Raw genomic sequence first — 13,810 nt, 5'->3', positions numbered from 1 at the left:
CTTGTAACATTTGCTTGTAATGTATCGTTCACGACGATCGTTACAAGTCAGTCGCCACCTTTGTAACACTCAAAGGGATTCGCGTAAAAACCGACAGCCGAGTGGAGCACGCGGTGCTCGCGTCGAGCGGCTCGGCTCGCTGCACTGACTGTTGTAATGCTCGGGTTGTATCACGTTACATTACACCGAAATGTTACAAGTCAGTCGCCACCTTTAGATTCTATAGACAAACGCGCTAGGAAGCTTATTGGGGATGCGAAATTGGTAGAGGCTAGACTGCAGAGCCTAGAACACCGTAGAAAGGTAGCCTGTTTATCGGTATTCTACAGGATACATTTCGGGGAGTGTGCGATGGGATTACATAATCTTATCCCCCCATCTCCGTTCTGCCACCGTGTTGCGTTTCACCCTTACGTCGTTACTTTACCACTGATTCGCACTAAACGCTACGCATCCAGCTTTATCATGCGAACAGCTAAGGAGTGGACTTCCTGCAAATCTATTCTCAGTCCACTATAACTTGGACCTTTTTAAATCGAGAGTGAATAGACATATTTTAGACTGCATCGGCACTTGCCATCAGGTGAGATTGTGGTCAAAAAAAAATATATATATATATATACGAAGCTATGCTCGGTACATATATCCCAGTACAGCGGTGTCACGCACACGAATTCGAGTCAATCTTGCAGTCTGACGCCCAGTGTTGTCACATACAATTTTGCCGAAATGGTAGAATAGGGTGCAAAAATAGGTAGAAATGGGTGGAATTTAAAATGAAAAATAGGTAGATCTACAACTCAATAGAAGTACATTTTAATGATTAAAAATTTTTGAATTATTTATGAGTTTTTAATATTGTGACGTTAGTACACATGTTCATTAAAGAAATTGAAACATATAAGTTAGGATTTCCATGGTTTCTAGGTAATAAACCTGCTTGTATAATCTGTTTCTTTGGCAAGTTTTCATTAAATCAAATCTAAATTCGGTAGAAATTAGGTAATCTTCCGTCACATGTATTGAGAATTGCTTACAATTGTACTATTTTGAAAAATAGGTAGATTTCAGGCCGAGGGAGGTAGATAGGTAGAACGCAGGTAAAATAGGTAGATCTACCAAAAAGTAGGTAGATGTGACAACACTGCTGACGCCACAACGCGATTGGTTGATGAGTTCGCATCACGCGCGCGTTTTGTCAGACTGCACGATTGGCTCGAATTCGTGAGTGGCACCACTGAAATAGCACCATTCTTAGTGCCCGCAAAGAGAATTTGATATAAAGGTGGATTCTCAAATAAAACTTTGTAGCCACAGTAAAATTACTGCCAACTTTTAGAACGCCACTTGACTTTGGTCCTTATCCTTTCACCGATATGTGTTTAATTGTTAAATTTCAAAAAGTGGCGCCATCTAATAGATCAAAGGCCAAAGTTATGGCGGCATCGTTTCGAGGGATGGCGCCACAATCTTTTGGGTTATGCCCGGTAAGACGGCGCTACTTTTTGATATTTAACAAATTTAACACGGAAGTCAAATGGCGTTCTAATCATGTGTCGAAAGATGGCATTATATTTACCTACTGTGGCTACAAAATTTTATTTGACAATCCACCTCTATTTCAGTCTCTTTGGTGCCCGAAAGGCCCGTCCTTAGATATATGTTGCACAGTACATGTGGGGTCATTGTCGAGCTCTTCTCAGACTTTTATATTCGAGTTCGTGGGGTAAGAGGCCACAGTAGCCTATTGAAATACTACAACGTTTGCACATGCACGTAGTTCTCTTCTTGGATAAGGATAAAAAGGAGATAATAATAAATACTATTTATTTAAAAAGTATTTAATTCAATGTCCTAAATTAAAATGAGTCGTTCTCAAACAAAATGTACCAGTTCGTCGGTTGGCAATAAGGAGCTATTTGCCTAAAAATACAAATTGAATATCGACCTTATTAACATCTGATGTAATACCTTTCGTCTGGAACGTTACAAATGGTTAAGTATATATAATAATTAATTCATTATTATCCTAAGCCACAGTACAGATATACATATTGTTGTAACAATACATAGCGAGTGAGGGGCATTCAATCTTGAGCGTGGCGGGGGATTCATATGTTTTCACCCAGGGTGTAAATAATTTTACAGTGCAGCATATGGCTGGAAAATTGCTTGTAAAAGTTTGACAGTTCTCTATGGGAAGTCAGCTGCCGCCATCATAATTTAACGTTGATGAGTTTTGGTAGAAATTAGTGCTACTGCGTCCTAAAGCCACTTGCACCAGCCACAATTGGGTACTTGACACATGTTGAATATTACAACAAAAATTAGCTAGTTAAATGAATAGAAAATGGGCCATCCATTATGAAAAAAGTGGAATTTAAAAAGACATTGAGATTATAAAAAAATACAAGGCTCCGACGTCTCAAAAAAAGATTTTTTGAAAATGGCACCATTCGATTCCTTAAATTTTATCGAAAAATAAGTTGTATTATAAGTATTATAACTATATACATAAACGCAATATTTCAAGGTCAAAATAGCAATTTTCTTGATCTTCCATACATTTAGGAGAGACTAATGTAATGTGACGTCACATTACAATATTATTTTGTTAGAGGCGTTTCAATCGCCGAGTGCGAGCGTCAGACTTTATCTCCCATTTCTGACCTTTGTGTTGCTTAAATGCCATGAGTCCTATATAGACATTCGATCCTCAGGAAAATCAAGATCGATTGACATTATTTACAAAAAACTGTCAAGTAGCCAATTGACGGACTAATCATAATCAACGTGACTCAGTAAAGAAATATGAAACTGCCCATAAGATGTGGCTTTCTACCAGAGAAGGGTCCTTTTGCTTCATGTGCATGCGGGCGTTCGCTAGCAGGCGCGGGTGCACAGAGCGGGTGAGCGAAAAATAGCTTGACTCGCAGAGCCCGCACATTTCATGCCGTTGACGCGAAAATGACGTAATTTAACATACAGGTAGTTTTTATAACACTACAAATTTTGATAACTAACAAATTTGACGCATAGAAAAATAAATACTTGTCACGTAAAATACACTGTTAAAAATCAAAAATATGTATTATTTAATAAAGTAACAATATGTTATTTAGTTGAGTGCCAATAAGATGAAAATCAGAGGTTTATATACTGATTGTCAAGTAAACTATACCAAACTAAGCAGCAAACTAAAGTAATCAGTTAACTAAAGAGGTTAATAAAAAAAACTCTATATTCATGCATGTGGTGTTTATCTATAAGTATTGTTACGCTTAGCGTTAATAGTCAAGTCGTTTGTATTTATATCTAACAAAGTGTAAGCAATTGTTGGTGAACCAATAAAAAAAAACGAATTAGAATCATACTCTTTGTAGCGTGACGTCATTTTTGCCTCAACGGCATGACGTACGAGCCCTGAATATGAGCGTTGCTAACTGGCGCGGAAGCATGCGACGGATTTTACCTATAATGGCACCCGCGTGCGTGCACCCGCTTTGTGCATCCGCCCAGGCACCCGCCCACGCAAGCGGACGCCCTTAATCGTGACAGAGGGCTTGGTGCAATATTGCCTTTAATCTCTTTTGTCTATATGAAGTCGTTGTAATTGTTGACGTCATCGAACTGCTGCGGTGGCGCTGCGCGCGCGCCGCTCGGTCTGTACTGCGGTTGCTGTGGATCACACAAAGCTGTTAAAGCCCGGGTCAATTTATTTTAATTGTTTATTGAGTATTCAGCCACTCTATGTATATCTTGGCCTCCGCTCCGGTTGACGCCGCGTACATCAAACTGTGATCCAGGTAAACAGGGAGAAATCGTCACTATTTTGAAAAAATCTCGTATCTCACACTGCTACTCAAAGTTGAAAGGCATTTGACCATTAATATATGATCACGCGCCATATTGCGGAATTTCATTGGAACTAAATTTTAACTAACTATATAAAAGGTGTGATATTTCGGCGGTTTGACCAGAACAGTAGACATGCGCGAAACAGTGCTTCAAAAAGTAATGCTATATCACATCACTTTTTCGAAAACGTAATGTTACACTGAGATATCACATCACTTATCACTCGAAACGAAACATTTACCCGAACGAATACAGCGCGCGGGCGCGCGCGTGATGGCAACATCACACTCATCACAGTCATCACAGTACCAACTACATTACGCAGCGAGTGTTAGGACTCTAGGGCGTATCATATCGGCGCGTCGATCTATTACGCATTGCGTTTTGTCACCGCCATGTGATAGATCGTTTTTGTTAATGTTTTTATTTTTATAGTCGTAAAATATGCATCATAGATAAAAAAATAAAAGAAAATATCTGTTAATTAATGAGATAACGCCATCGAGAGTCACTAGGTAGTATTTTTATTTGGGTAAGTATATCAATAAAATTATGATATGATACTGATACGAGAATGTACTGTAAACACTAGCTCACTATTAAATTAAAGATAAATAAGTAACTTCACTCGTGCTTAATTTAGTTTGCCGCGAAAGTCAACCAAACCAAACATTTCACAACAATAATAAACAGTAAATACGGTTTTTGTTTGTCAAATTCAAACTCGCAAGCGAATTATCATTTAGCCGCATCCTTATAGGTAAAATACTAAAAACATTGTAAGCTCTATGGTAACGCATTACAGTTTTAAATCGATTGCAGGTGCAAAAATCCGTTATCGTATCAATTTAATGAAATTTGCAATAACTCAAATGAGACTGCTACCGACCGGCCGAGCGACCGATCCGAAGTGTTCCGAAAGCATTGCGGAATGAGAGCGAGCGAGCAGTGAGTGCGGGTGCGAGCGGGATAGCAAAGTAATGATAGCATGGCAAACAAACATCACACATCACACCATCACGTCTCATTGCTCATTATACATTACGCGGATTGTACTTGAACGGACCTTTCGTACCGACTACCGGCGCGTCAATCTATATTGATGCTTTACGAGTTTACGCGCGCTTTGGCCAGTCATATGCTCGAGTGATGTTTGAAGTAATGCTTGGTTTCTCGGAGTGATGCGTAATGCAACATTACGCGTTTGAGTGATATCTCATTTGTGATGTTACGCGCATTACTTACACATGTCTAATATATATTTATTATTGTATGTATGTTAGTCTGTAAGGTATGTATATATGGGCCTTAGTTGCCTGAAAATAAATGATATTTAATTTATTTAATTTAATTTTATACATGAGAATAACAGCGCCCTCCTGACGACGATCATATATTTCTGGTCGGGCTTTCAATCTGTATGCATTCCATGTCCAATTTCGTATCTATACATTTTTCTTTTGATTGACAGAATTTACGAGTTTTTTTTTCATAGTGCCGGATTTTACATAGTAAAAAGGGGGGAAATTAATATTTAAATCCTATTACTGATTCAACAGAAGATATAATGATGTTGGTAGTGAAAAAATGTTTGGTTATTAGAAACAGTTAAGCCAAAACTCCAAGAATGTTTGCTAAAAAAATAGATACATGCCTGGTATGATTGCTTGAGTGTTGAAGCTTAATTCTAAAGCATATAATATGAAGATGGGTATGATGTAGGCAAAAACAGTACGATTTTATTACATTTAATGTAAATCACGCAGTCTCGTTGTGTAGTCATACCAGTCTTGTTTATTTAAATTGCGATTATTCGCATGTTTCTAATTAACATCTAACGAATAGTGAAATTACTATTTAAATCGGCAAAACGTCCCACTTTGTCGCTTCTCATAAGAACAAGATTTGCTTGTATTTTTATACGAATAAACTGACAAAGCGTCGTTATGGCAAGCGACAAAGTGGGACGTTTTGCCGGCCGCGGTCAAATATCAACATTTTCTTTATTATTATAGTGAGCATTTGGCAGTTTTTTATAACTATTTTGCTTTAGTTACCTAAGTCAAAATAATCTTGCCCGATAGGGTAATGAAAATAAAAATAAAAGCAGCAGGAGTGCAATCCGATGAAAATATCAACGGTCAGATGATTTTGGCGAAGGTGTAATAAGCAACACAATTAACTTACCATTATAGACCTTGACTCGTTCAAATAAGGTCCAGAAATGGTCAAATAATTGTGTTTAATGATAACAGTGTTACAGTACCTACTTCGTTTTTTTAGCATTAAAAAAAGCTAAACAATCTTGACGTCTTTTTATTGAAAATTATTAGAAACGTTTTAAAAAAAAATAGTTTATATTACTTATGAAGGCAAAATAATGTAAATAATCGTATATGATTTATAATTGTTACATATATACTGTGACTTGTTTTTCAAAAGTGATTTTTTCATAAAAAGACGTCGAGATCACTTACCTTCTTTCTAGTGCTAAAAAAACGATATATAGTTATGGATTGAACTAGATGCAGCAAGCACCCGCAATCAGAGGCGGCGTTAGGCGTGGGCGACGTGGGCCACCGCCTACGGCCTCGCGTCCGAGGGGCCTCGCGCCTCAAAAAAGTACCTATATCTCGGACACAACGTAGAAATATTCGTTCTTTCTTGCGCCACCAGAGGGCCTCGCTAAATGTACCGTGCCTACATAAAATTTTGGTCTTGCCCCGCCACTGCCCGCAATAGTGTGACTTAGCTCAACGATATTTTCAAGCATGGTGATATCATAACAGAAATAGCAATGGAAAACTTTTCAGTGCTCCATACAAAAATTAGTTCGGACATTTGAACTGGGAATATAATTACTAGTAGTTTTTCTCTAAATGAGATGGGCACCTCTAAGACACGCTAAGGTCGCGGGCACATTGGTGATTTGCGAGCGAGTTGAAAGCGAGGCGCGCAGCGAGTTCACCGCGAGCGCGCAACCCCGTGCGTGCCCGCGCCGTAAGTACAAGCATTTGCTACGTCCAGTTCAATGTAATCTGACCATCCATTTTGGAACTAAACTAATATCTATAACTACTTATAATTGATGAAAATGGGTAGCCAGACTAAAGACCGTGCCCAGGACGAACACAAAGCATTTTCAATTTTAATAGTGTGTCTCTCGTCATATTTAGATAGTAAAATGTACTTTTTGTGGAACTCAGTAGTAGCAAAGAGAATTTGAAATAGAGGTGTATTGTCAAAGAAAACTTTGTAGATACGTAAATTTACTGCCATCTTTCGACACATAATTAAAACTTTTAGATCGCCATTTGACTTTGATCCATATTCTTTTACTGATATGAGTTAAATTTGTTAAATATTAAAAAGTGGCGCCATCTAATAGATCAAAGGCCAAAGGTATAGCAGCATCGTTTCGAGCGATGGCGCCATAACCTTTAGGTAGTGCCCGGTAAGATGGCGTCACTTTTTGATATTTAACATATTGAACATCTTTAACATATCAGTGAAAGAATAAGGATTAAAGTCAAATGGCGTTCTAAAAGTTTTAATTATGTGTCGAAAGATGGCAGTAAATTTACGTCGCTACAAATTTTTCTTTGACAATACACCTCTATTTCAATTTCTCTTTGGTAGTAGTAGTAGTAGTGCAATTTTTCAAAAAAGAAATGCTTGACTCAGTTCAGTGCTACAGTCAGAATTTTCAGCTAATATTATAACCAGAGTAAGCGTATGAGTTAAAAATTGAGTTCCGGTTACTTTAGTTATCATATTAGCGGAAAATCGTTGAGCATTAGACTTTTTGTTTGCCGCGTTTGCATCTATGGTGGAGTAGCAGTACTGAGAATTCCGCTACTTGACGCTAGCTTGAAGCTTGACTTGATATAGACTACGAAAATAATAGTATTTTTGGTCACAAAACCGTTGTATGGAGTGAGCACTCTTGGTCTTCTTAATTCTCTTTGATGGTACTTAAGACCAGTGTGAGTCCACTGTGATAACGACTCAACGAACTAAGTATTTTTCACTTTTACATTTTCTAAGCTCATCGCGAAGTCTACAGCTCACAGTGCCACTAGGTATTTTACTTTTAACATCTGAACCCCTAGTGTAAATTTATTCGATAGCGTGACGTGACGTACGCGTTTGCGTTAAGTCTCATTTTGTATGGGATTTAGAAACAGCGCGCCAAGCGGGACGTTTTGGAAACACAAAATGAGACTTAACGCAAACGCGTACGTCACGTTTCGCTATCGAATAAATTTACACTAGGGGTACAGAACACCAGGATTTTAAGCATTAGTGTTCGTCTTGGGCACGTTTTATACAGTGAGAAGCACAAGTCGCTAAGCGGACGAAGTGATCAAAATTAGCTAAACACAATGAAGTTGTGAGAATAAGAGCGTGTGCAGAAAATTTTGAACACCGCAACCGCCTAGTTACTTTTGCTGCATATATGTATGTGTAGGTTAGTATAAAGTTGATGCAAGCATTACTTGGCAGGCGTGGATAAGGCCGCGTTCACATGTGTGGGCGCCCGCCGCGGGGCTGTTGTTGTTGCTAAAACAAGTGCTACATGTGGACAAAGCTTTAGGAAATGAAGGTGGCGTCAAGTGTTGCTTTCGTGTATATAGATTAGTTAAAAAGTTGAAACATAGAACAATGAATATAAAGCTTAACCACACCATTGCTTAAAATCAAAATGTACCTATGATAAAAACGCTAATCCGTCTAAACTAACTTTGCACCAAATTGAATAGAACCAAGTGTGAGCGTGCCATTATATGCGGCATATTTTTTTAGAAATTTGACACTATTAAAGATGAAATTGTCACACTTTACCGTTGCATATGCCACGCAGTGTTAGTTTGGTCCAATTCTACATATGTGCGTTGCGTTTGTCTTAGCGATGCGTAAAGAAGTGCATAATGTTGTAACCGCTAATTTGATAGAATACGTAGATAGCGTTGTATTTACGATGTCCTACATTTTGTGGTCACTGGATTGGCAAACTTTAGCGCTTGGCAACCTACGTTCCGCGTAATGTACGGAGTCGGACAGCGATCGTCCGTACAAAAATAGAAAACGTTTATCCACTTCTAAATATTTTCCATTCTCCATGATTTTTTTTGTATGTTATTGACACAGTGAAAAACTAGGTTTATAGGTTATCCTTTATGTTTTGCAAAATTTGCAAAAATATTTTTTTAAAGCGAAAACCAATACATCAAAATTAAAGTTTTCTCCCGAAATGAAATTACATAGAAAAAATACAGTTATTTCGCTAGGATCGCAAAGCTATTCTTCCCTCTTAAGTTGTCTAATTTGTGGTTACGATATTTTGCACTGCTTTAAACCGTCTTCCAGGCACAGCACGATTTATCGACCACATACGCGCCAATAAAATTTCAACTTTAGCACAGCGATTTAAGGTCCAAATTAGATTGCACTTTCGGGAAATGTGACTTGTCTTCAAATGAATCATCAAAGCAAGATTAATTGGAATATATTTGGATATTTTGAGAAAACCTTGTAGATAGCGGCTTAGAAAAGGGTCAAGTGTCTATATTCACTAGTCAATAAAAAATTCTGACAGTCTAAAGTGTAACCAGAAGTGAACTTAATGACCGTGCAGTAAGGATGTATTTGCAATGCAAGACTTGATGCCATAAATTAAGAAAAAGGTGAATCAAATAATAGTTCAGAAGTAAAATAAATAATTCTTTCATATATATTTAGTTGTTATTGCCTTAATAATAAAATAACTATTATTGATTTAATTAATTTTACTTTTGAACTATTATTTAATTATGAAAAATGAAAATAGGCTTTGAAATAAGAAGAGCCATTAGCCAGAACTGGAAAATGTAAAACTGATCCATGTGGAAAACAACCTTACTCTCAACGAATTAAATTAAATTTAAATATATATTGGAAATTTCCACGTTCGAATTTTACGTTTTCCACAAGCGATCAAATAAGTGAAATTAGATTTTAATATAGAGCTTCTGAAAAATAAAGTAAAGTAATATGGGCAGTAAAAATGTAATTCACATTTTGTTTAAAAGATATCTTTAAGTTACTAAAATTGTAAAAAAAAAACAAAAGTAAGCATAATACTGCGTTGTTTTAGGTTAAATTTGTATACTACACTGTACTTTAGAAAATGTGGTTACTGTTATTTTTAGTAATGGTGAATTACGTTTCCATTTTACCCCACGAATCAATCTTACAAATGGATGTGCAATGATCAGTTATTAATGATTTTGTAAATTTCTTTACAAAGCGAAGTTTCTAATATGATCAAGCACTATTTACAAAAAAGCACACTATAGTTCGTTTTTAAACATTAGAAAGAAGGTAAGCTATCTTAGCGTCTTTTTATTGAAAAAACACTTTAGAAAAATAAGTCACAGCAAATTTTGTATGTAAAAATTATAAATCATGTACGATTATTTACATTCTTTTGCTTTCATAAGTATTATAAGTAATATAAACTATTTATTAAAGCGTTTTTCAATAATTTTCAATAAGAGACGTAATTTTTATTTTTTACTTTCTTTTAATGCTAAGAAAACAAACTATAGTAGCATTTATTTGAGTTAGAGAATACTAAGACGCGTATAGTCAGCATCAAATAGGTATTTAGTGACGACCAATATTTTTTTTCGAATTTGGCCAAAACTCATATAACATGTTTTGCTCCTTATTACCTCAGGAATGCGTGGTTAAAATATGTCGGGTTTAATTAGCCCACGGTATATATGTCGGCGACTGTTCATGAAATTCCTAGTCATATCGTGAAACATACAAATCATTGTCTCGTTTCCTGAATCGACGGAGCCCCGCTGTTCGCCCTTCGGGCATCTGAAGCAATCTAATGAACCTATCCTACCTATCTATTGGTATTAATGTGACTACCGTCAAAACATTACACACGAATTTATACAGGAACCAGTGTGCTAATACCAAAGATTCATAGATTGGAGACTGCTTACAATCAGGCGGGCCGTATGCTTGTTTGCCACCGACGTAGTATAAAAAAATGTAAAATCTAAAGCAAATTTGACGACTTTGACAGCTAACGTAGTCGGCGTTTTACGGCTCAAAAATATTAATTAAAATTAACTTTTTGATTCTTAACAGTTTTACCATATTTTCAACTATGAAACATGGAACGAGGCAATAATATTCACGATTCATGATATGCCTAACGATTTCATGATTTGCGTGATTTTACGATCGGCCGCCAACATATACACCTCTCGGACAATTTGGCTAAGGGTTGAAATACACCCAGTACAGTTCATGCATTTTTGGTATTGTACTATGCAAGCGATTCACAAAATGAAATATCGACATGTGTGTTATGGATATTACCTTGCTTAGTAAATAATTTCTAACATTATTAAAGATAGCTAACGCGAATTACAGAATCTTCTAGGTATTTTTTTCATTTCGGTACAGTCAGCATGAAAAGTAGCGGATGAAACAACGCGGCAAAAGTATCTGACAACTCAGATAACTTTTCCAAATACAGGAAAAATTCTAAAATTCACGTTCCAGAGTATATCTTTTGCAGTCTAAGTTGTTCTATATTAAAGCAAAGTAAAATATTCTTTATTGCACCACAAAGAAAACAAATTTAAAAAACAGATTTACAATGTAAAGAAAGGTAGCAACAGGCGGTCTTATCGCTGTAAGCGATCTCTTCCAGACAACCTTAGGGTAGCAGGATATAAAGAACAGTAAGTTTTTAGAACAGGTAGTGCACGAATGAATTAGAGGAATAGGAAAATTACACATACATCAAGCAGACAGTACATACAGTACATTTACAATTTAAATAAACATATAAATATAAACAATACATACTTATATTAAAATAAATAAATATTAGATACATATCTAAATATACATACATACATGATATAACACAGCGGCACATTAAGAGAGATTATATTAAAGACATCACTGTTTGTTAAGCTGTTATAGAATGGTAGATACTTATGAAGCGTTATTTGATCCGCTACTTTTGCTGCTGACTGTACATACTAAATATATTAATTATGTATCGATTTGTTTTCTTGAATTTCTTGGTAAGCAGCAGAACATTATATACATACATGCTCTTCTATTTCATAATCTATGATTTTGTTACATCTACACCGCGTTTTTTTTTCTGTGTTAATTTCAAGGGTGCATTTCTGAGCTTAAATTATGTAACTTTCACAAAGACACCGGTATTCTAATCAACTCCATTTAGGAGATAAACAATAATTTATTTTTATCTTACAATGCCCTTACGAACGTATACACTTGCCTTAGGGCCTGTTTACATATCGATTAGTGTTTAGTACGAGTGTGTACATTTGCTACTAAACGTAAGTACTATCTCGGACGATCGATGTTCGAAATGACATTGATATGTCACAGTTTTCAATTGTTTGGTTGAATTAAATGTAATGCTCGTGTTACAACAACGCTATATGCAACATTTAATGACTTTTTATAAAAAAAAAAGTAATTTTTTTAATTAACTACTTATGTCATTTAGTGTCCTTAAACAAGCTTACCCATACCCCGGAGTTAACGGAATTCAATAAAAACACGATGTATAATTTATTTGGATCAATATTCTTTTCGTTGTCTTGTTTTTGTCCGCAAAACACGTGACGGAGTGTAGCTTTTTGTATGAAATGAAATTTAGTTTTAATTTCTCTCGTGGTAAATGTAATCTACAGCTAAAAAGACAGAAAACACTCCTCTTTTTTTATTTTAAATAACAATCGTGACAGAGTGGTCAAAAACAAGACAACGAAAAGAATGTCGACCCATTTATCGATGTTTCATTTTGTAAAGCACTCGCGTTTGCGTTACGTTGTATGTCTGATGATTTCAGGCAGTTTGTTACACAGGACTTTGGTTTAGGAGGGCCTACAACCCTAGGTTTAGGTAGGCACCCTAAATTTTTAAGTACCTGCTGAAGAAGATGCCTAAGTCCAGGGTTGGAAGGCATCATGGGCCGCATGATGCGAGGAACAGCCCCGGTTCCCCGCTGAAGCTGCTGCTGAAGTTGGAGCTGCTGCTGGTGCTTACGTTGCTCCTGGAGCAGTAGTATTTATGTACAGTACCAGCCAATAATATATCACCTTTGTGTTTTTTTGTATGAACATGCAGAGTAAACAAAATGTGGCTTTCGTGAGAGAAGAGTCCTTATGCTTCATGTGCAATAAGGACTTTTTACACCTAGCAATATCTTACATACACAACCAGCTAGACAGTACAACTCCACAATAAGTACTGGAAGGAAATGGACACATGCAGGCAGACCAAAGATGTTTTACCGGAACTAAACTACAAGCTCACCAAAATACGACTGAAAACACCTAGACACCAACTACGTAAAATTTATTTATATTTATATTTATTTATTCCTTACATTAACACTTACAGTCAAGCTACACATGTTAAAAGGAGTGACATTATATACGCATTGATACTAACAATTTACTTACTGCTAACTATACATTGATTGAGCTTGTCGTCGTTATTGACTCTAGGTATCGGCTACTAACTGCCAAAAACCTAGCTTCAGTGCATTGGAATATATCTAGTTTGCTGTCGCTGTCCAATATATCATTCAAGAGAGACAATGCGCGGTGCAGCGGTGAGTGAGATAATGCCCGGGTCCGCGCCGCCGGGACTGCGAACAGTGCGCGGCGACGAGGGCGCAGTTGAATACTGCTGTGGACAGGTACTCGAAGCGGAACCAATGCTAGCAACTGAGGGTTATGTATTTGGCCACGAATCAGGAGATAAAAATATTTTACTAGTGCCACATTTCTTCTGGTCTCAAGAGTGGTGTAGTTAACCATTCCGAGAATATACAGACTAGGGTACATGTGAGGATAGTAACCATAAAGTTTATTGTATAGATGACGGATGA

The 13,810-nt window shown here is 36.6% G+C and overlaps 1 protein-coding gene across 3 annotated transcripts in view; it reads right to left on the bottom strand.

Moving 5' to 3' along the window:
* Window positions 1–1,825: 1,825 nt before the first annotated feature.
* The window catches only part of LOC133530451 (mediator of RNA polymerase II transcription subunit 25-like), a 44,873-nt gene continuing 32,888 nt past the window's right edge, over window positions 1,826–13,810 (bottom strand). For 2 of the 3 annotated variants that reach the window (XM_061868360.1, XM_061868361.1), the window contains exons 14-15: window positions 12,842–12,967; window positions 1,826–3,678 (exon numbers count right to left, since the gene is read on the bottom strand). In XM_061868360.1, coding sequence (XP_061724344.1) covers window positions 3,595–3,678; window positions 12,842–12,967 — 210 coding nt within the window. In that variant the 3' untranslated portion in view covers window positions 1,826–3,594. Of the gene's footprint in view, window positions 3,679–8,357; window positions 8,422–12,841; window positions 12,968–13,810 lie in introns of all 3 variants that reach the window. The other variant, XM_061868362.1, reaches the window with a different exon arrangement.

This window comes from Cydia pomonella, chromosome 22, assembly GCF_033807575.1.
Source record: "Cydia pomonella isolate Wapato2018A chromosome 22, ilCydPomo1, whole genome shotgun sequence".
In the NCBI taxonomy this organism is placed as follows: Eukaryota; Metazoa; Arthropoda; class Insecta; order Lepidoptera; family Tortricidae; genus Cydia; species Cydia pomonella.
The sequence above is the reverse complement of the archived record's forward strand: the minus strand, read 5'-3'. Positions and strand labels throughout refer to the sequence as shown.